Raw genomic sequence first — 24288 nt, 5'->3', positions numbered from 1 at the left:
TCTTTTTTTATGGCTGAATAATATCCTGTTGTGTATATGTACCACTTTTTTGTTTGTTTGTTTTTCTTTTTGGGACTGAGTCTCACTCTGTCACCCAGGCTGGAGTGCAGTGATGTCATCTTGGCTCATCGCAACCTCCACCTCCCAGGTTCAAGCAATTCTCTTGCCTCAGCCTCCTGCCACATTTTCTTTATCCATTCATCCGCTAATGGACACTTAGGTTGAATCTATATCTTGGCTATTGTGAATAGTGCTACAACAAACATAGGAGGGCAGACATCTCTATGATATACTGATTTTCTTTCTTTTGGATATATACCCAGCAATGAGATTGCTGGATCTTACGGTAGTTCTATTTTTTAGTTATTTTGAGGAACTTCTATACTGCTATTCCTAGTGACTGTACTAATTTACACTGCCACCAACAGTGTATGAGGGTTCCTCTTTCTTCATATCCTCACCAGCATCCATTATTATTAGTCTTTTTGTTCTTTTTGTTTGTTTGTCTGTTTTTGCTCCTGCTTGAAAGTCTCTCATGATCAAGGTAGACTATAATACACATGGTGGATTCATCATATGTATTACATATTTTACCCTGTCATGGAATAACAATTACTCAAAATTCTTTAAAAGTAAGCCACTGTTAAATAGATTGTGCATTAAAATGAATACAGAGAAAGTATTTGATTTTTGTTCTTGTCAGAAGTGAGTAGGATATTAAGAATCACTTCAATGCTTCTTTAACAAATTACCTATCATTAACTAGAAATGATCCATCAAGTCTATGATTTAAACTTTTGAGAAAGTTTAGATTTTTGAACACAGGCATTTAAGATCCTTATGAATGTGGTTTAAATTTTCAAATGGAAAGTACAGATAAAATAAAATGTACATATGATTTTTTGAACAAAAGCTTGAAATTTGATTATTTCTGTGGACCATTTGCATTTTATGGTCAAATCAGCATCTCTAAGATCCACTTGCTAATTAAGAGTGAATATTAGAGAAACAGATGATGATAATTTAAAAAGAGATATACTTTATGCTAAAAGATATATCATATTTTTATGGAAACATATTTTTAAATATTTTATATTTTTTCCTCCAAGAAAAAAAGAGTCAATTCAATCATGTTCAACAAGTATTTATTTTAAAAACATCTTTTACCTTATTTCAACTCTTTTGACCATTCTTAACAATATTTTGAAACAAAAGTGATCAAAATGACCAAACAAATAAAATAAACACATCTGTTGGCTTCTCTTGTTTTCCTAGCACTCAGAGCCAGTGTAGGAAGGCTCTAGTCCAGTTTTCAAAACTGGTTTAGTTCTCCCTTGCTGCACTCAGGATTTAAGAGTTGAAGATTACATCGAACCTCCCAGGATGAAGTTTTGACTTCATGAATATACCCATAGTGATCTTGTAGCAAAAGCTAAACAAAAGAACGATGTGGCCCCTCAACCCCCTCTCCTTTTTCCTTGCCCCTTTTTTTCATTGTAATTACCATAGGAAAGGAAGCTTTGGAAAAACAGAAGGAGGAGAGGAGCAGATGAAAGAGTAGATAAAACTCCAATGTCTGCTCGGCCATAAAGCCTGCCAGAAAAGAACTTGGAGAACAAAAGTAGAAAATTCCTTAGAGGAAAAGAAGTGTGTAAGGGAATGAGGATGAATGTAAGGAAAGGTACTGAGAAGATTTTTAAAAAAATTTAAATATAACGCCGGGCATGGTGGCTCACGCCTATAATCTCAACACTTTGGGAGGCTGAGGCGGGCAGATCACTTGAGGTCTGGAGTCTGAGACCAGCCTGGCCAACACGGTGAAAACCCATCTCTATTAAAAATACAAAAATTAGCCAAGTGTGGTGGTGCACATCCGTAATCCCAGCTATTCAGGAGGCTGAGGCAGGAGAATTGCTTGAACCTGGGAGGCAGAGGTTGTAGTCAGCCGAGATTGTGCCACTGCACTCCAGCCTGCCTGACAGAGAGAGACTCTGTCTCAAAAATAAATAAATAAATAAATAAATAGAAATAAAAAATAAAAATAAATTTAAATATATAGACCTAAGTGAAGTATTTCCATCACAGTAGAAGGGTATCTACTGAAACTTGAAAATACAGAATGATCCTGGAAAGTGATAAAGTGGTCACATTTTTTTCATTAAGGATCCTGGAATTTAGTTGGCAAAGTCATTGAAACACTCCTGACCTTTCTCTTCTCCATTTTTATCACTGCTACTCTTTCTGCCACCTCATTTCAATACTATAAGCCGTATCTACTCAGATAATCAAAATAGTTCAGGAAACCAAGAAGCTTTTAAATTTTTCTCTCCAAGTGAACGGATATTCCCCAGGGGTTAGATTTTATAATCCAAAATGGAGGGGGAGATCCAGCAAGTTTGTCTTAATGAAATGTAGGCAGCATGAAAATTCATGGCATTCCATCACTCTAAAACTTGAAATCATCCACCAAAGCTACAATAATTAGAAAACATTATATTGACTTTTAAAAATTCCACTTTTTATTTTCTTCTGCCAATATCAAGAATTCTCCTTGGAAATAAACTGATTACTAAGCTGAAACCAAATAACTGATTATTAAGACAGAACTAAGCACTATGATTTATATGTCCAGAAAGAATTGCATTTTGTGTTGACAAATTGCAAAGGCACAGATGTACGTCAGGTGACATCTGGACTGGCAGGTGGGAGTCAACATTTTGAACTTATTTTCTTTCCCTTTACCCACTCTTGTCTATTTTTCTTCTCTAGCTTCATTAAACTTCACCAGCTTCAGAAGGTCTGGGAAGGCAGCGCATATATGATGTTCTGAAAGCACACCATTCTATGTAAACAATTGTTTTTGGCAATTCAGAGACTTCAGGGTGGTATTGCATCTTTGTTTTACCCCCAAAATAAAATGTTTAGGCCAAAGTTAGAACAGCACGTGCATTTACTTTCATAACTTGGCATATTCAAACATTACAATGGTACATTTTAAAAAAAGAATTTGATCTTTTTTGCTCTTTCTTTCTTTCTTTCTTGGGCCTACACCTTGTCCTAGTTCCATTGTTTTCTCTTTCACAGTACATTTTCATATCTTGGTGTATCTCTTCAGCATCTGTTTCTCCTCAATCATAATTTTCATTCAAGAATAATAACTCTTTGGTCTCTTTGGATATGTTTTGTTCTGACCTCACCTATGAACTTCACCAGGGTACATTGAAGGTTAACAACTCCATTTCTGGAATTCTCTTGGATCCTTTTTGAGGAAAAATGCCAAAGAATATAAACAGGGCTCAAATGTATCTGGGCTCTGCCAAGTCCTTTGAGGACAGCTCCACAGAACTGTACCTTCTGTCAGCTCCCTTCGGTTCTCACTGTGCCCAGCTTCCCCACCATTCCACATAGGAACTTGTATCTTTTGCTCATGCGGGAAAGGAAACTTTGGATTAATAGAAGTTCCAGCATATTCGTTTATCTAACAACACTCTACCTTGCCCATTAACAGGTAGAAAATTGCTTCTCACTTGACTGAGCCTTCTACCCTCTTCTCTTTTCCATCCCACAGGATGCTGAATGTTTCCAGTGCTCATTTAAAAATGCTCCCATCAGAGTTACACGAAGAACTTTTCCCACAATTGTTGAAATTGTAGAAAATTTAGGTGAATGGCATAAGTACTACTAGAAGTAGTTGGCTGGTTAAGCCAAAACCAAATAACTGATTATTAAGACACCTTCTGGCAGTGCTTTGCCTAAGGGGCACTGGGTCACAGGGTCACTCCATGAACATGCTATCTTTCCTATAACCTATGTCAGGCTATTTGCTTCAGCTGTGACTCCTTCTGTTGCAGTAGGCAGTAAACCCAATCCAAAGTGGCTTAAGCAAAAAGAGACTTCATTGGCTTGTATAATTGAGAAGCCCAGAGGTGGGGCTGTCATCTTGTGCTGCTAAATGTGGAGCTCAAAGGCTGCTATATGGCCATCGTTTCTCTCTATACATCTGTTGGCTTTTGTTTCATGAATGTCTTCTCTCCAGGAGTGCTGGCTCATTCATAGGTGGGCTGTCCCCATCAAACTCATGAGATGGCTGCAGAGGCTCCAGAACTTGTATCTTCTCAGCTTTATTTGCACAGGGGTCACTGAAGTCAGATATTTGACAGTAGAAAGATCAGCCTCATGAAAATGGACTTGCTGTGTATTGAGAAAAAGAAGCAGTCCTGGAGATCTGATATATTCTTTACCTGGAAACCCCTGCAAAATCCTCATTGTTCTCTGTTGCCATTGCTGATGCTTGGTAACAAAACCTTGCTTCATATCAAGTAGTTTTCATCCTCCCTCCACCAATTGCTTCGAGGGAGGCTAGACTCAGCCCCAACTCCTACTGAGTTCTAGTTCACCTTAGACTCTCATGGTAGCCTCTTTCCTCTTGACTGTGATTGATTAGGCAAGAACGTGTGACACAATTCTGGCCAAGGAGATGTGAGAGGAAGCCAGCTGAAGGCTTTTGAGAAGTGTCTCCTCGCTCTTGAGAAGGAATACATAGGAAAAGATGGCCTTTTCTTCTAGTTGTTGTTGTCTAGACATGATGCCAGCAGCTACTAGTAGCCATAGGAGAACTAGCCCAAAGATCAAGGACTAAGCTGATGTGCTGGGAATGGCATGGCAGAAAGAAGGAAGGAACAAAGGACTTTGATTACACTAAGGAGCTGCTGTATTAACCAACTCTGGAGCCTTTGGACTTCTTGTGATGTGAGACAATAAATTATTCTTATTAATTAAATTATGTTATGTTGAGTTTTCTAGTTTAAAGGGAATTTGATCTTTTGCTATTTCATCTCTTGGCCTACACTTTTTGTTTTGGCCTGTACTCTGTAACTGTTGTTTTCTCTTTTGCAGTGCATTCAGCTGAAAGCATCTTAAAAGATACTGTCTCATCGGCTCTAGCTGGGTCACGTACCCATTCACTGTGGGGATGTGATGTGTGATGGGACTTAGGCTAGATGATCCAGTAACCTTCTGCAGTGAGATGGGCTCATCCCATCTGCCTTCACGGGCAGAGTGTGGAGGAAAAGGAACATCTACTGAGAAATGAGGGTATGATTTCTATAAAACAGTGAAATATATGCTGTGAAACAAACATATCAGATGTCTAATACTTTGTCCTTTTGAATGTGTCTTACAGAATGGCCTCAAATTGTGAGTACAGTGGGTAAGAAGTAGGCCATCTCTTACTTCGTCTGGTAGCTCAGTAAACATAACTATGGAGGTGTTTTAGACCAAAGGTAGATCTGCTATGCCATTGACTCATCTAAATAGACTATGAAAACTTGTCCTGAGTTAAGCTCTCATATCTCTAGCTTTGGAACACAAGCCATTTTGGGGTCATAGCAAAAGACAGTGCGACCCATAGCCAAGAGAGACAAAACTGAGTGTTTTACTCAGTTGCCAGATGATCCAGGGTTTCCTAAGAGTACTAGAAAAAGCAGGCAGCGATTTAAGCGGCATGTGCCATCCCTCAGGCCCCAAGGTTTTCTGGCACCCTTTTGTCATACCCCCTGAGGTTCAGTTGGTCTCATGGCTCTGACTCAGCGTGGTATGCAGAAGAGTGGGGCCTCAGGTCAGCCTGTGTCTAGTGATTTCAATTCTGCTGTTGGCTGCAATTCCATCTGTCAAGAAAGTTTTGCAGTCAGCCATTTGATAGTGGAAGGGTTAGCCCATGAAACTGAATTTCCTGTGTATCTGGAAAGAGAGGCAGCCCTGGAGATCTGACATGCTCTGTGAAAATTAGGGGTTCCTTTTTGCTATTGCTGGTTAGTCTCTGCTAAACCTAATATATTTCAACATTTGAGGATTTTTTTAAAAAAGAAAAATTTTTCTATTTTTTATTATGAACTTAAGTAACTTCATGGCAAGAAAATCTAATCAACGTTAAACTATTTACTTCCCTCCAAAGTAATTTCCTCTCTGTCAATGCACAGACATGCATTTTTACTTAGTTATAATTAGTGTGAACATACTCGTTTTTGTTTAAGAAAGGTTTTCTTTATCTTGGCATTCAGATTTGTTTTCATAGGCGAAGAAAGCACTGGGAAGGAGAAGGAACCTTTGCTGGCAAGTTGGGAGGATTATATGGGGTCATACTATCTCAGAGTTAAAGAAACCTTAAAGGACCCCACATCCCTCTCCATATCTCTTCTGATGATCCTTTTGTACTCACAGACTAACCAGCATGGCCTTTTCACTCAAAGGCCTCTCCAGATCTCCACAGCACCAAGGGTGCTGTCTGGCTCCTAAAGGAGGAATGAAATTCCATCCTCAGGTCTGCCAGGGCCCACCTATCTGTCATGGGCATGCACCATGACCCAGGCTTTACTGGGCTGTTGGGCTGTCTAATGGTTTTCCTTGCAGAAAGCAAGCCGGAACAATGCTGCTCCGGACTGGTTTTCCATACCACTCCTCTCAAATATCTTCTGTTTTCTTAAGTGTGATCACACACCCATGGTTTCCAATCTATCAAAGCGTAACATTGCCAGTCGCTTTTTTCTAAGTTAAGGAAGTAGCCATGTTGGGTTTAATTAAAAACAGCAACTATTTGTACAGCTGTCCCTAAGTTCATGGCTCATAAAAGGATTAACTTCAACCTTGCTGCCTAAGTCTTTTGGGAGTGTCACAAAAAAACATTTAGGCTTTTCTGGGCAGTGCCAGGCCTGGGCCTTGAGGCTTGCTGATGCTAGTTCAGCCACCAGGCTCTCGGTGCTCAAGTGGCATCGAACAAAGCAGAGAAGAGCAGAACTTCTAGATACTCAACTCCTCCTTCTTTTGTTTGGCAGATGCAAGGCCTTGAAGGCTGCTTCAACAAGTTTCTGAAAATTCCCCTCGGGTTGGGAAAGGCACAGTCTTCCTTTTGCAAGTTTTTCTAGAGCTCTTCCTACTTTCGCCCCAGGGTGGGTCTGTTGCACCCCCACCTCCCAGACCTCAGTGGTCACTGGCAGGCGTCCTTCAAAGGAGGTGGGGGCGGGGTATCCCCGCCGATAGATGCGCCCGCACAAAGCAGCACGTTTTCTCATCAAAGCCCTGGAGAGAGGGAAGAACGAGCGCTCAGCATTTCGCTGATTTTCAAGTGCACACTGAGCAGCGCGTCAGGCAGTTTGGGTCAGAACGCGCCTGATTCCGACTTCGGGCGAAGGCAGAGGCCAGCACGGGTCACCGATTCAGAGCCGGGGGCGGGGCCGACCACACACGCTGTGAGACCCTGAGGCCGAGGAGCCGCGGGTTAGAAAATGTGACCCTGGCGACCCCAACGCCCCCGCCTCCCTCCCTGCTGCTCCACCTGCACGCGGAGCGCGCCGAGCCGCCGGCGGAGGCGATGGCCAGCCCCGCGCCCTTAGTGGCCTCCATCAGCCACCAAATGGTGGCTCTGCAGACCTTGCAGCTGCTGCAGCAGGAGTGGGGCTGGGGGGACGGTCCAGGCGCCCCCGGGAACCCGCGGGACCCGGAGCACATGTCCACCGCTCCAGCCCGTCGCTCAGGCCCGCCGCGGGCCCGGCCAGGGCCCTGGCGCGAGGAGCTGGGCGGGGGCGTGGGGACCAGGAATCGGGGGACCGCGGCCCGGACGAGCTCCCCAGAGCAGGAGGTAGTGCGGGGCGCTGAGGGGGGCGCCGAATTGCTGCCCTTCCCCCGGGACCGCGGGCCCTGCACCCTGGCCCGGATGGCGATGCGCAGCGCGCTAGCCCGCGTGGTGGACTCGACTTCGGAGCTGGTCAACGTGGAGCAGACGCTGCTGGGGCCCCTCCAGCAGGAGCGGTCCTTTCCCATCCACCTGAAGGTGAGTCCGGCCCCAGCCATCCCCTCTGACGTGCAGGGCAACCCCCGTTCCTCCAAGGGTGGGGCTGCTGGGATGGCGGTGGGTTGATCGCAGGATCCCAAACACTGCTGCCCACTGTGATTCAGCCCCGGTGGGAGAAGGAAGGGGGCGGGGGACACTCTGGGGACTCAGCAGAAGAGGCAGGGATCCCCAGACCCACCTGAGGCCCGCCTGACTGGCACAACCGAGATGTGGGGACTGCCTTGCCAAAATCTCCCCCTGGAGCTCCTTCCTTTCTCACAGAAATCAGCTTCCTGCGCTGGAAAGGCCCTTTCCACACGTGCAGCTTGTAGGGATAGAGGACAGCTCCCTCCACCCACTTTCCAAATTAATAACGCTTCCTCCAGAGCCTTAAATACACTTACTAAGTCCCTTCTGCCTTTTGTATGATGAAATCATCTACATTTATTTAAAGTTCCTTCACATTCATGAATCACTATTATTTTTTGCATAAATCCAATTCCCCACAGAGCTAAGGGGTCTTACAGAGTCAACCTAAATTATCATAAAGGGGGGTGAGAGCCAGGTGGGTCCCGGGTGTTAAAGCGTGAATACTAATGCTAAACTCTTGCTAAGTCACCCAGCTCATATAGGTAGGGCACATTTCCTCTTAAGGTACCAAACTGTGTTAGCCAATTTAGCTCGGGAACGGAGCAGCTGTCTCCCAGGCTGAGTGAGATTGCGGAAATCTGGGGGTCTGCGTTTCAGTTCTGGACTTGCCATTAACTAACGTAATTGGTTTAAGGTCACAGATCTCTCTGAGACATTTTGGCTTTCAGATTTTGACCAGGAGCATTGCTGTATTGATTCCCCTGGGGCATCTAGCAGAAGGGAGTCGGGGAGGGGTGACGAGGAGAGCTTAGAATATGTCTCAAGAGTTGCTATTCTGCACAAGCCAAGGTTTGGAAAAAGTTGCTATATATTAAGTTGCACTATACACTGTAAAAGATTTATTTAAAATCAAACATAATAAAGCCTATTATATACCCAAATAGGTATTGTTTCTCGACATCGGGGTTTCTCAATCTCTGTACTATTCACATTTTGACCTGGCTAATTCTTTGTTGTTGGGGGTTGTCCTGTGTATGATGTTTAGCATCATCTCTCACCTCTGCCTGTTAGATGCCAGCAGCATATTCCTCGCCGCAAGTTGATACAGCCAAAAATGTCTCCAGACACTGCCAAAGGTGGTGGGGGTGGTGGGGTGGGAGGCAAGATGAGAAGCACTCTTACACTCACTTTAGAAAGTTAGAAAATGAAGCTGCATTTCACCAAATGCTCTCCAATGTAAGATGTACTTTTTCTTTTTTTTGGTATCACCAAAATTTTTTTTAATCCTGTCATTAAACTATGATACACCATTGATTATAAGTTACATGCTGATTTAAGAGGTTTTTTTTTTTGTTTTTTTTTTTTTTTTTTTTTTTTTTTTGAGACAAGGTCTACCTGTGTTGCCAAGGCTGCAGTGCGGTAGCCATTCACAGGTGCAATCATAACACTACAGCCTCAAGCCCTGGGCTCAAGTGATCTTCCCGCCTCAGCCTCCTGAGTAGCTGCAACTACAAATATGTGCCATCACATCTGGCTTATTTCAGGGATTTTTAAAAAATGTGAATAAAAGTGCATTTTAAAATGGATGAAATATGAACTTGTGATGTCAGTAACACATACAGGGCATAGATAAGGCTGGCAAAAAGAGAGACTGATAATCAGTTTTACCTAAGGTGACCCTGGAAGGCTTCTCAGAGGAGGCAGCCTTTAAAAAAAAAAGTACATATTATTTCCCAGACATTAAAGGGAAAAATATTTCAGGGGAATCCTTTGGTCAAGGCCCAGCAGCACTGAAAGGGCCTGAGGCTCTGGAGGAATGACAGTTAAGTTCAATATGGCAGAAGGCAAAAACTGATGCTGGAGACACAAATGGGGGCCAGTTAGGGAAAGGCCTGTGTGTCATGTTGAGGACCTTGGATTGTCTTGCAAGCAAAGGGTAGGGAGATCACAGAAGCCTGGATAAATCATAGAAGGGTAGGTTTCCATTTGAAAGTTAGGTCAGAAGACAATTTTCTAAGGGCTTGACCCAACTCCGTGGCAATGGACTAAACCCCATGTCCTCTGCTGTGGAAGCAGTCCACTATAAACTATGCCGTGTTAGCTTAATGCCACAGTCACTTCTACTTGGAAATCCTTTTAGTCCTTTCTAACTGACTTTTGATTCTAAACATTTTCCATCCTCCTCAAGCCTTCTTCATCCAAACCTCAACCCTCTCACACCTTTTCTGAGAAAATAGAGGCTGGTGGACACAAATATCTTTCTATCTAAAAAATTGCATTTCTACTCATCTTCATTTTTGTCTCTAAAATTTAAATGCTGCCCCCCATCCCCACGTATATTCATGTTAATTCCACCGGAGCAAATCTTTCACTTGCTCCTGGACCTGTTTCTATCAATTTTCTCTCTCCTTACATTTTCTACTGCCCCCTCTCTGCTGACCCTCTTGGTCCATAACACTCTTTACCTACCCACCCCTTGAATCCCCATCCTTCCCTTCCTTGTCATGAGCAAACTGAAAACATTTAGATGTATTGCTGCCACTTTCTAGAAATACACAGCTACTGGAGTCTGCTGTTCACCCGCAGGGGGATAATGAGTTTTAGGGCCCCTGGAAATAGCCAGGGCTTTCAAGAGACAAGCAGAGAGCAGTTTCTCTGTATGATTTGTTCCCTTGGCAGCACCTAGGAAATTTTTTTTTTTTTTTTTTTTTGAGACGGAGTCTCGCTCTGTCACCCAGGCTGGAGTGCAGCGGCCGGATCTCAGCTCACAGCAAGCTCCGCCCCGGGTTTACGCCATTCTCCTGCCTCAGCCTCCCAAGTAGCTGGGATTACAGGCGCCTGCCACTTGCCCAGCTAGTTTTTTTTTTTTTTTTTTTTTTTTTTGTATTTTTTAGTAGAGACGGGGTTTCACTGGGTTAGCCAGGATGATCTCGATCTCCTGATCTCGTGATCCGCCCGTCTCGGCCTCCCAAAGTGCTGGGATTACAGGCTTGAGCCACCGCGCCGGGCCAGCACCTAGGAATTTTGTTTGATTTGCTGTTTGCAGAACAGGTAATATCTCCATTTGGTTTGTAGATTAATGATTACACAGCACTTAGACTTGAGGAGATGGCATTCTGTCTTTCCAGGGGGGCTGGTTATGCAGACTTAGCTTCCTTAATACTAGTGTTAATTCAAATGACTTGGAAGGATGTTTTGTATATTTTTAAATCAGGAACATACAGATTTTATACAATAGAATGATTTCAGAAATCCTTGCAGGAGGATTTCTGTGAATGGAAATAACTACTGTGTATCATTTAGAAGTACGTGGGAACCTCTCCAGCATCAGATCTCTTTGGTGGTGTTACTTACCACAGAAGGTAGGAGGGAGATTCACTTGAACTAAAGCCCATGACGCAGTTGACAGGCATTAGAGATCCTGCAGTGGAGACAGCATAGCACAGCAGTCATGTCCCACGGAGCATTTCAAACCTACTCTGCCACTTCCTACATTGGCCCTTGGGTAAGTTATTTAGCCTTTCTGTCCCTCAGTTTCCTCCCTGTATAGTGAGGATAATGGTATCTAACCTAAAGGGTTACTGAGATCATACATTTAGTCAGTGGCTTCCCAAAGTTAGTCTCCATCTATCTGAGTTATTATGATTATCATTATTATTACTGTTAGCAGATTGATGCCTCATGAATTCTTATTGACTGTTACTTTTGTAAATTCTATTCTTGATATTAATGAATATGATCCATTAACTCTGTGTCTATTTTTCTGGAACTATTGACAAAAGCAGACTTAGGATGATCCAAAGAGATTTCCAGGAAGCCTACACTATCTAGAGGTCAGCTTTAGCCTCACGCCTAGTGATAGGCTTACAGGTGTCACCAGTGAGTGACTCACTGATCAATCCACCAGAAGGTTAAGACAGTGAAATTTGCAGGCATGAAGGCAGAAAAATTCTCACCACAATAACAGACATTTTAAAATAGAATTTTACTCTTTAATTAAAGAAACCAACACAATATTCCTTTGAACACTTAGAAATCATCATACACATGCAAACACCCATGCAGTGGGTTTCTTCATGGTGGATGAAAAATGCTTAACAGTACCGAATCTTATTAAATTTGGTGCCGAGGCTAGATTTAACCAGCTTAACAAACATTTATAACAGGAGGAAACTGAGGCTTGGAGGAATTGAGGACTTTGCTCAAGACCCTGCAGCTAAGAAGCGATGGGTTTTATCTAACTTATTCTCCTACATCACAGTGTTGCCCTTAGGGGCATTATGAACATCATGCTCAAATTGTGTACATGAGAGATCTTAGGGGCGATAGTCGTACATGCTGTGCACTGTGTACACTGCTTGGACTACAACAGTCACATCGTAGCCAGCGGAGCTGCCATAGCAAAATACCACAGACGGGGTGACTTAAATAACAGACATTTATATTCTCCCTGTTCTGGAGGTTGGAAGTCCAAAATCACGGTGCCAACAAATTCCATTTCTAGTAAGAGCTTCCTTCCTGGCTTGCAGACAGCTGCCTTCTTGCTGCGTCCTCACATGGCCCATCCACAGTGTGTGCAGGCAGAGAGAGAAAGCTTTGCATGTCTTGGTGTCTCTTAGAAGAACACCAGTCTTATCAGAGTTGAGCTGCTTTATAACTTCATTTTACCTTAATTGCCTCGCTAAGAGCCTATCTCCAAATACAGTCACATTGGGGGTTGAGCATGTGAATAAGGGGACCACACCGTTTAGTCCATAACACTGAATGATCTCTGCACCTCCTTCCATCGTGGCTGCCTGATAGAGTGACAGAAAGCACTAGCTGAAATCAGGAAATCACTATCAAACTAGTAATACTAGCAGGAATGCCTTCAACATTTGCCACCCGAAGGGAGCATAGAAGCGTGCAGGACACCAGGAGGAAGCTAGTCTAGGATTTTTTGAACTGCTGAAAATGACTAATTCACCTAGGGACCGTTAGCCAAGCCAATTACGAGTTACTCTGATTGAGTTTTGTCTATCTTCTTTTGAGAATTAAAAACATTTATAGTTTCCAAGAGTTCTGTTCTGAAGCAAGTTTCATGGAAATTGTGGCGGAAGCTAACTTTCAGAGGCAGAAGAACGTTTTTGCCCTTGTAGATGAAACCTGCCTGTGAGCGCACCCGTTTCAATGAGTGCATTATTATTCCCGCATGTTTGATAGTCCTTGCTGGCTTTCTCATTCTGTGGTGCAAGAGCAGCAGTCATAAAACTGCTGGCTTTGGCTTCACAGTCATTGCAAACTGCAAGTGTGAATATTGACTTGTTCAGAGGAAGACATTGATGATGAGTGCTTTTTTTTGCCCATTGGTTAAAAAAAAAAAAAATAAGCAAATCTTTCATTTGCCCCTGGAGTTGTTTCTATCAACTTTCTCTCTTCTTATATTTTCTACTGCCCCCTCTCTGCTGACCCTTTTGGTTCATAAACATGCTCAAAGCTTTCTCTATGTAGCCAGCCCCATGAGTCCCCATACTTCCCTTCTTTGTCATTAGCAAACTTTGAAAACTGAATGTGCCGCTGTCACTTTCCAGAAGTATCTATATTTGGTACTATCAAGAATAGAATTCATAAAAATAACAGTCAGTAAGAATTCAGGAGGCATCAACCTTTTAACAGTAATAATAATAAAATAATAATCAAATCTTTTTCCCATTGGGGAAAAAAGCACTCATCATCAATGTCTTCCTCTGAACAAGTGAAACCAGCTTCTGCAAATTTGAGAATTGTGTCTTCAAAGACTGCTAACATACTATTGAAGACATAAACGCTCACGGTTATATAATCAGTAGCCATAGCCAAGGTGGTGCTCATTATCTGTGACAAAATCATGCTTTTATGTTAGAAAAAAAGTGCAGTGATGAGTCACAGAATTTCTGTTATTCTCTCCCCCTAACCCATGGATATGGTGACTGCTCTAGAAGTAGCTTATGTATAGATTTGCAATTTCTTATAATATGAATGATATGAAAATCAGGACCTAAAAGCTTTCTGAAATGAACATTTGGGGAGAGATACTTTGGGAAAGGCCTAAAACAAAACTACTTATGTTTGACATCTTGGTGAAAATGTTACAGTGTTTTATTTTACCATTTTTGGGTTTGCCTGGTGAGCACCCCTGAATCAAGTGCTTATACCCATCACAAAAGTGCTTTTGACTGGATTTTCAACTGGAAACGGTGCTGTACCCAAAGCAAATGCATCAGGAGCCTTAGTTATTTGTGAGCATTTCCAGTGGGTCTACCACAAGTAAAAATGTTTAATTTCCTGTGGATGATAGACTTTTTAATGGTGACTGGCTAATGCTTTGCTTCATTGGGTGTTTTATTAATACACAGTTACACATCTATTGAGACTGACCTTGGGTTCAGGTGATGGATGACTGTTCTGGGCCCTGTGATTTGTAGTTCAAAGCCAGATGTTGATGAACCAAATGAAGTTAGGGCAAATCGTGATTCATGGCCGGGCGCGGTGGCTCAAGCCTGTAATCCCAGCACTTTGGGAGGCCGAGACGGGCGGATCACGAGGCCAGGAGATCGAGAGACGATCCCGGCTAACACGGTGAAACCCCGTCTCTACTAAAAAAAATACAAAAAAACTAGCCGGGCGAGGTGGCGGGCGCCTGTAGTCCCAGCTACTCGGGAGGCTGAGGCAGGAGAACGGCGTAAACCCGGGAGGCGGAGCTGGCAGTGAGCTGAGATCCGGCCACTGCACTCCAGCCTGGGTGACAGAGCAAGACTCCGTCTCAAAAAAAAAAAAAAAAAAAAAAAAAAAAATCGTGATTCATGATAGTATGTTTTCCACAACATCCCAGTAAAACAGAAAAAATCACTCCCCTTTTATGTAGACACCCAGTGTAGAAGGTGCTAATGGGTCTGGAGAAGGGATTTGTATTCTTTTGTTGGGCCCAGCACTGGACTGCTTTAGTGGAGAGCAACCTGCTGGCCAGGCAGAAGTTTACTAAGGACAGGCCTCAACACAGACTTCTTCCTTCCTTGCTTCCTTCCTTTCTCTCCTTCTTTTTTCTTTCCTTTTTTTTTTTTTTTTTTTTTTTTTTTACTTTTCTAAGACGGAGTCTCGCTCTGTTGCCCAGGCTGGAGTGCAGTGGCGCCATCTCGGCTCACTGCAAGCTCCACCTCCCAGGTTCAAGCCATTCTCCTGCCTCAGCCTCCCGAGTAGCTGGGACTACAGGCGCCTGCCACCGCGCCTGGCTAATTTTTTTGCATTTGGGGTAATGCAAAAAAAGAGATGGGGTTTCACCGTGTTAGCCAGGATGATCTCGATCTCCTGACCTCGTGATCCGCCCGTCTCAGCCTCCCAAAGTGCTGGGATTACAGGCGTGAGCCACCGCGTCCGGCCTCTTTTTTTCTTTCTTCCCTCTCTTTCTTCTTCTCCTCTCTCTTTCCTTCTCTTTCTTCTCTTCTGTTCTCTTTCTCTCTGCCCTCCCACCCCCATATCTCTATCTGTTTCTTTCATGCTCTCTGTAGAGGACATGAAGCCTTCAGGGAGAGCTAGAGGGGGAAACGTGAGAAGAAACAAGCTTGTGGAGGCCAGTGTAAGAGAATAAAACTCAAGGTATCTCAAGACGTGACTCTTTTGAAAAGAGCCAACTTGCTGTAAAGCCGGTGGTTGAGTACGAACTGATTTACAATTTATGTAGAAGTGATTTTGAAGGTGACATGGTAGGAGAAAAAAGCACAATCCATGTGGATTGTTTAAATGTTATCTGCATTTTAGAGCCGATTAAGTCATATTGGGTTTTTGACTTTACTATCCACTGGCATTGGTTTCGGAAAACAGGCTCTCAAATGGACTCACACTGCTAGATTCTTTTTGTCTTCAAGACTTCAGTTATGATGAGAGTGTTTATTTTCAGTACCAAGCTTTAAAAAAAGGCTTAGCTTGTCTTTCCTTTTAAGACTTTGCAGGTGCATTTTCAGTTGTTCAAGAATTCCAGATGTGTGCATTCCTAATAAATGCACAATGCGGAATGCAGAAAAGTACACGGTGTGGCGGTTTTTCCGAGAGACCTCCCTCACAGCGGGCAGGAGAGAACAGAGCTGAGGAAAGGAGACCTCCAGCTGGGCGGTCTCTGATTAGCTCAGTGGTTTGTAGTTCTCCTTGAAGAGGTCCTTCCCATCCCTTGTAATTTGTATTCCTTGGTATTTTATTCTCTTTGCAGCAATTGTGAATGGGAGCTGTCTCATGATTTGGCTCTCTGTTTGTCTGTTGGTGTATAGGAATGCTTGTGATTTTTGCACATTGATTTTGTATCCTGAGACTTTGCTGAAGTTGCTTATCAGCTTAAGGAGATTTTGGGCTGAGACGATGGGGTTTTCTGAATATACAATAATGTCATCTGCAATTCTACATGGGGTGTAGAAGATTCCATGCCTTGAATATCTTTCGAATAGCCAAGCCCTCTCAATTACGCTGCAGGGAGGAGGGATGGGCCAACAGGCCAGTCTTCCATTTGGATGCGATCCTTGCCAATTTTTGAGCTTCGCACCACTCATAACACTCAGTCAACCTTAAGAAAAATAGTGTGAAGATGGCCAAAAAAGAAATATGAAACGATTCACCTGTAGGCATTTTGTTCCATCCCAAAACTGGTTTAGTGCTTCTCCCGCTTGCTTCCAAGATACCCCTGTCGCCCTGCCGGAGCAGCTATAGCTCTGTAATTCCTGCCAGTCTTGTCTCCTGCACCACATGGCCGAGCTCGGCTCTGTAAGTCATTACTGTACCTGGCATCATTTGGGATCTGGGGTGAGTCTGATGAATGTTTGAGTTCTGAAATAGAGGAGTTAATGTTTTTATTATAGTTTAAGTTCTGTGCAGAACGTGCAGGTTTGTTACATAGGTATACGTGTGCCATGGTGGTACGCTGCACCCATCAACCCATGATCTATGTTAGGTATTTCTTCTAATGCTATCCCTCCCCTAGCCCCCCACCCCCCTACAGGCCCCGGTGTGTGATATTCCCCTCCCTGTTTACATGTGCTCTCATTCCTCAACTCTCACTTATGAGTGAGAACATGCAGTGTTTGGTTTTCTGTTCCTGTGTTAGTTTGCTGACAATGATGGCTTCATCCGTGTCCCTGCAAAAGACATGAACTCATCCTTTTTAATGGCTGCATAGTATTCCATGGTATGTATGTGCCACATTTTCTTTATCTAGTCTATGATTGATGGGCATTTGGGTTGGTTCCAAGTGTTTGCTATTGTGAAGAGTGCTGTAATAAACATACGCATGCAGGTGTCTTTATAGTAGAATGACTTATAATCCTTTGGGTCCATACCCAGTAATAGGATCGCTGGGCCTAATGGTATTTCTGGTTCTAGATCCTTGAGGAATCGCCACACTGTCTTCCACGATGGTTGAACTAATTTACACTCCCACCAACAGTGTAAAAGCATTCCTATTTCTCCATATACATTCTAGTATCTGTGTTTCCTGACTTTTTAATGATCTCCGTTCTAACTGGCATGAGATGATATCTCATTATGGTTTTGATTTGCACTTCTCTAATGACCAACAATGATTAGCTTTCTTTTCGTATGTTTGCTGGCCGCACAGATGTCTTCTTTTGAGAAGTGTCTGTTCATATCCTTTGCCCACTTTTTGATGGGGTTGTTTTTTTCTTGTAAAATTTGTTTAAATTCCTTGTAGATTCTGGATATTAGCCCTTTTTCAGATGGATGGATTGCAAAAATTTTCTCCCATTCTGTAGGTTGCCTGTTCACTCTGATGGTAGTTTCTTTTGCTGTGCATAAGCTTTTAGTTTAATTAGATCCTATTTATCAATTTTGGCTTTTGTTGCCATTGCTTTTGGTGTTTTACTCATGAAATCTTTGCTCATGTCTATGTCCTGAATGGTATTGCCTAGTTTTCCTTCTAGGGTTTTTATGGTTTTAGGTCTTACATTTAAGTCTTTAATCTATCTCGAGTTAATTTTTGTATAAGGTGTAAGGAAGGGGTCCAGTTTCAGTTTTCAGCTTATGGCTAGTCAGTTTTCCCAACACTATTTATTAAATAGGGAATCCTTTCCCCATTGCTTGTTTTTTTCAGGTTTTTCAAAGATCAGATGGTTGTAGATGTATGGTGTTATTTCTGAGGCCTCTGTTCTGTTCCATTGGTCTCTATATATGTTTTGGTACCAGTACCATGCTGTTTTGGTTACTGTAGCCTTGTAGTATAGTTTGAAGTCAGGTAGCATAATGCCTCCAGCTTTGTTCTTTTTGTTTAGGACTGTCTTGGCTATACAGGCTCTTTTTTGGTTCCATATGCAATTTAAAGCAGTTTTTTCTAATTCTGTGAAGAAAGTCAGTGGTAACTTGATGGGAATAGCATTGAATCTATAAATTACCTTGGGCAGTATGGCCATTTTCACAATATTGATTCTTTCTATCCATGAACATGGAATGTTTTTCCATTTGTTTGTGTCCTCTCTTATTTCCCTGAGCAGTGGTTTGTAGTTCTCCTTGAAGAGGTCCTTCCCATCCCTTGTAATTTGTATTCCTTGGTATTTTATTCTCTTTGTAGCAATTGTGAATGGGAGTTCGCTCATGATTTGGCTCTCTGTTATTGGTGTATAGGAATGCTTGTGATTTTTGCATATTGATTTTGTATCCTGAGACTTTGCTGAAGTTGCTTATCAGCTTAAGGAGATTTTGGGCTGAGACTATGGGGTTTTCTGAATATACAATAATGTCATCTGCAAACAGAGACAATTTGACTTCCTCTCTTCCTGTTTGAATATGCTTTATTTCATTCTCTTGCCTGATTGCCCTGGCCAGAACTTCCAATACTATGTTGAATAGGAGTGGTGAGAGAGGGTGTCCTTGTCTTGTGCTGGTTTTTCAAAGGAAATGCTTCCAGCTTTTGCCCATTCAGTATGATATTGGCTGTGGGTTTGTCATAAATAGCTCTTATTATTTTGGGATATGTTTCATCAATACCTAGTTTCTTAAGAGTTTTTAGCATGAAGGGCTGTTGAATTTTATCAAAGGCCTTTTATGCATCTATTGAGATAATCATGTGGTTTTTGCCATTGGTTCTGTTTATGTATGAATTACATTTATTGATTTGCATATGTTGAACACTCCTCAGCAAATGCAAAAGAATGGAAATCATAACAAACAGTCTCTCGGACCACAGTGTAATGAAATTAGAACTCAGGATTAAGAAACTCACTCAAAACCACACAACTACATGGAAACTGAACAACCTATTCCTGAATGACTACTGGGTAAATAACAAAATTAAGGCAGAAATAAATAAGTTCTTTGAAACCAATGAGAACAAAGATACAACATACCAGGATCTCTGGGACACAGCTAAAGTAGTGTTTAGAGGGAAATTTATAGCACTAAATGCCCACAGGAGAAAGTGGGAAAGATCTAATATTGACACCCTAATATCACAATTAGAAGAACCAGAGAAGCAAGAGCAAACAAATTCAAAAGCTAGCATACAAGGTATAGAATGAGTCAAGCTTGCAGTCTGCTGCCGAGTAGGTGCTCAGGCATCTAGGCCAGACCAGTGTTCTTCAAAAGAATAAATAACTACAATTAGAGCAGAACTGAAGGAGATAGAGACATGAAAAACCATTCAAAAAATCAATGAATCCAGGAGCTGGTTTTTTGAAAAGGTTAACAAAATAGATAGACTGCTAGCCAGATTAATAAAGGAGAACAGAGAGAATAATCAAATAAATACAATAAAAATGATAAAGGGAATATCACCACTAATCCCACAGAAACACAAACTTCCATCAGAGAATACTATAAACACCTCTGTGCAAATAAGCTAGAAATTCTAGAGGAAATGGATAAATTCCTGGACACATATACCCTCCCAAGACTAAACCAGGAAGAAGTTGAATCCCTGAATAGACCAATATCAAGTTCTGAAATTGAGGCAGTAATGAATAGCCTACCAACTAAAAAAAGCCCAGGACCAGACGGATTCACAGCCGAATTCTACCAGAGGTACAAAGAGGAGCTGGTACCATTCCTTCTGTAACTATTCCAAATAGTAGAAAAAGAGGGACTCCTCCCTATCTCATTTTATGAGGCCAGCATCATCCTGATACCAAAACCTGGCGGAGACACAAGAGAAAAAGAAAATTTCAGGCCAATATCCCTGATGAACATCGATGCAAAAATCCTCAATAAAATACTGGCAAACTGAATCCAGTAGCACATCAAAAAGCTTGTCCACTGTGGTCAATTCAGCTTCATCCCTGGGAGAAGTTAATTTTAACTCTGTCACTAACTTGCTGTGTTACTTAGCTACATCATGTACTCTCCCCAAGCCACATTTCTTTTCATCTGTCACGGATGGTTATGAGCACTGAGTGAGACAAGGTATAGAATGAGGCAAGCTCGCAGTCTGGTGCTGAGTAGGTGCTCAGGCATGTAGGCCAGACCAGGGTTCTTCAAAAGCTGGTTTGCATGTTACTCCAATGATTGGAAGTGTTCAAGGACTTTACTCTGACGTTGAAGGCTTTCCACACAACCATATCCTCATATTCTACACAAAATTCTATTCTTTTCAGACTTTCTCCTTCTCCCTGACCCAGCCCCTTCTTGACTCCACACTTTGGCTTCTGTTATTTATTCTGATTACAGGGGCCTATGAGCCAAATAATGCTTTCTTCCATACCACCTGTCTATCTTGTAGTATCTAATATAGTCTTTCCCACCTACCACTTCTCTGATACTTCATGCAAGCCTCCGTTCTCCTCTTCTGCAAAAAAGCTTACTAATGGCCTCCACCTTTGTTGTTGAACCTTAATCTTATTTTTGTGACATTCCTACTGAACAATTGCAAATAAATTTCATCTCACCAATTAGATTCTAAGTTTCTACAGGGCAGATTTTTTTTTTGTTTTCTTTCTCTTTTCTTTTCTTTTCTTTTCCCTTCCCCTTTCTTTTTCCCTCTACCCTCCCCTGCCCTCTCCTTCTCCTTACTGATCTCCCAATGTCTAACAGAGTCCGCCATAACTTTAGTTATTAATGTAAAGGAGCACCTAAAAATACAAAGAGTTTCCATATACATGAGCTAGTTTGACTTCTGAAACCCCTCCGTGTGGTAACTATTATTGTTTCCATTTCACAGATTAGAAAACTGAGTGTTCCATAGGCATAATGGCTTGGCCAAAGGGGTAGAACCAGCGTTCAGATGGCAAGTCCAGTGCTCTTGAAGGAATGAGCTCTGTCTCCATCCCCGGGGTCTTTGTAATGGCTTGGAGAGCTTTCTGTTCTAACTAACATCTGCAAAGTTCCTGTGCCATGTGGGGTAACATACAGGTTCTGAAAACTAGGATGTGGACATCTTTGGAAGGCTATTATTCTGCCTACCACAGGGCAGATGTGTGCTAAAAATTAATAAGCCATAATGTAAAATCTAGAGCTATTTCTTTGAATGGATTGCCTCCTAAGCACAGGAATTTCTCTAGTGTGTCCAAATGAATTTTGAACAATAAAACCCCAGCACGCTATAGGAAGGAGTCACATGACAGAACGAGCTTTGCATGAACCCTGTGCTGTGCTTAAATTATGAGTGTATACATGTCTATTCTTCCATAGAATTGGGGTTTTGTGTTTTTACCATAGCCCTCATCATATTGCAATGGATATTTGGTATATGATCTATGTGTCTCATTTCCCCCTAGTAGGTTATAAACTCTTTATAGATCAAGTACCATATCTTATTGCCTTTTATCCAGCCATGTGGTGGAGGCTTGATACACATTTGAAATAAATTTAACTAATTCATTTAGCTGAGTTAAACAGGCCAAGGCCATTACCCCAATAGATCCGTTGAGTCACATGAGAGTATCTCAACTGGCTTAAAAATGTAAATGCTGGCCATTAATTTGGACCACTGTAGCAATCAATACATTTCATATCCAGAGTCTGAAATTACACAAGGCTTTAGAAGTTTCAAAATCTACTTTTAGATTGCTCAACCATGTAGTTCTAATTCTGGCAAAGTACTCAAAGCATCGTGTAGGATATTACATCATTTCTGGGAGCATCTGGGATTTGCTAAATAAAAGCGGTTGGGAGGATAGGCTCTGTCATTGAATGGAAAGCATCCTGAGTGAAATCATCACCAATATTGATCATGTGAGTTTCTACTGAAAGCCTGTGAGCCATTTAATATACTATTGCCTTAATGCTGTGACTTGTGACCCCTACCTTCCACTGCAGACTCAGCAGAAGTTTGGTTAAAGGCAATGATTATTGGATCCAGAGTTGGCCTTCAGACCTTCTTGAATGGTAGAGAAGCACTCACCTGTTTTATTTTTCCCTACCCTGGCTTAAGAGTCCCATGGAAAGCCTATTCCTATTAATTTGTTTTCTTTGACTGCTAATATATTTGAGAAAGGATAAAAAGGAAATACTGTACTAGAATAGTTTGCAAAGCTTGCCAGAGATCTGAAGTTTGCCCAGGGCCTCAGGGACCAGTACAGCCCAGCAGTCGACTTTTATTGTACGTGTAATTTCCCCAAACGATGCCTTCTTTGATTCTTTACAGTAAAACGTGAAATTGACTTCAGGTTTTCGGCCCACAACTATATTTTTAAAGGCATTTTAGTCTTCTTTGGGTGATGAATTCCTTTGCACACTGGCTAATAGGCATACATCAGCACACGTTTTAGTGGTTCCTTCTATTTTGAATTTCCCCTTGCATGTTTTCTTTGATCCTTATACTTTGTACTTAGTGTTGGATTACTTCTATAAAGCAATCGGACAATTTCCCTTGATGTGGATCTTGAGGAAACAGTCCAGAGTGATTTTTCTCTCCTACTTTCCCATTCCCTAGTAGTATGCTTCAGCACACAGGCCACCCCATAAGCCATGGGACAGGTCATCTACACCAGGGATGTCCAATTTTTCAGCTTCCCTGGGCCACATTAGAAGAAGAATTTTCTTGGGTCACACATAAAATACACTAACACTAATGACAGCAGCTGATGAGCTAAATTAAAAAAAAAAAATCTCACACACACACACACACACACACACAAACTTACAGTGTTTTAAGAAAATTTACAAATTTGTGTTGGGCTGCATTCAATGCCATCTTGAGCCACAGGTTGGACAAGCTTGATCTAAACAGCTCTTTGACACCTTCTGGGCAGAAATGAGCAACACACAAAGGTAGGGAAGCAAGAATGCTTTAAAGAGAAAAGAACAAAAAGTATGGTAGCTTGCAAATCCTTGAGCGTGGTATGGTTCTGTCCCGGCACCTAGCTCGCAGGTGGTCCTGCTGCCACTGTTTGCTAAGTTGAAAGGAACATTGGTTTTGTTTCCGGCGGATGTTTTCAAATAAGTACTTTGTCAGAAACCTGTGTCCTTCTCAATCAAAAAAACAGGGAGAAGAATAGTTTCTCCTTATAGACAGAATTAGGAATAAAACTCTGGTCCCTCATCAAACTTTGGTTCAACTTTTAGTTCTTCCTTTCATTTTCTTTTGAATGACAGTATCTGTTTCTCTTTTCCTACATTATTTAGTTGAATTTTTAGCTCATGGGTTTTCAGGGATTATTCTTTATTTACATAATCATTTAAGTCAAAGCGTTTCTCACTGTGGCTACCTCCCACAAATTTGTGATATAGTTCAGTATAAAGTATTTGAAAATTTCAATTATTTTTTTCACTGATCCATGAATTTTTTAGCAGTGGATTTTCTAAGTCACACATGTTTTGGGAAGGGTATCTATGTTATTGATTTCTCATTTATTTGCATTGTGATTTGCATGATAGAGACTTTCTGATATTTGTTGAGATTTGCTTTGTGACATTATAATATAGTCAGCTTTATAAATAGTCCACATGTTTGACAATAATGTATATTTTCTTATTTCCATTGGTTCAAGCTTGTGGTTAGTGTTTTTCAATCTTTCTCTGTTTTGTTGTTTGATCAATCTAGTTTCAGAGGAAGCTAGGTTAAAATCAGCTTGTATGTGTGTAGACTGAATGTATGTTATGATTATCATATTAGGGACATACAAGTACAAAATTGTGACATCTTCTTGGGGAATCATTCATTTTATTACTCATAGTTTATTTTATCCCAAATAATGATTTTTTTATGGTTTTATTTTGTCTTCTCTTTGCTTGGCATATGTTTAAATATCCATTCACTTTCAATCTTTATGTGGTTTTAGTTTTAAATGTGTTTCTTGTAAACAGCATATAAAACCAACATAGTAATCACTATCTTTCAAAAGGTGAGTTTATTGCTTTGCATTTGTTGTGCTTTCTAATATGTGTAGGCTTATTACTACTATCTTATTTAGTGTTTTCTATTTACCTTGCCT

General features: G+C 41.6%; 1 protein-coding gene across 1 annotated transcript in view; it reads left to right on the top strand.

Moving 5' to 3' along the window:
* The window catches only part of LOC123569852 (leukemia-associated protein 7), an 80923-nt gene that overhangs the window by 51743 nt on the left and 4892 nt on the right, over positions 1–24288 (top strand). Inside the window, exon 4 of the mRNA XM_074022056.1 lies at positions 2770–7825. Within this exon, the coding sequence (XP_073878157.1) occupies positions 7367–7825 (459 nt within the window). The 5' untranslated portion in view covers positions 2770–7366. The remainder of the gene's footprint in view (positions 1–2769; positions 7826–24288) is intronic.

This window comes from Macaca fascicularis, chromosome 17 (assembly GCF_037993035.2).
Source record: "Macaca fascicularis isolate 582-1 chromosome 17, T2T-MFA8v1.1".
NCBI lineage: Eukaryota > Metazoa > Chordata > Mammalia > Primates > Cercopithecidae > Macaca > Macaca fascicularis.
This window is presented reverse-complemented; position numbering and strand designations above follow the sequence as displayed.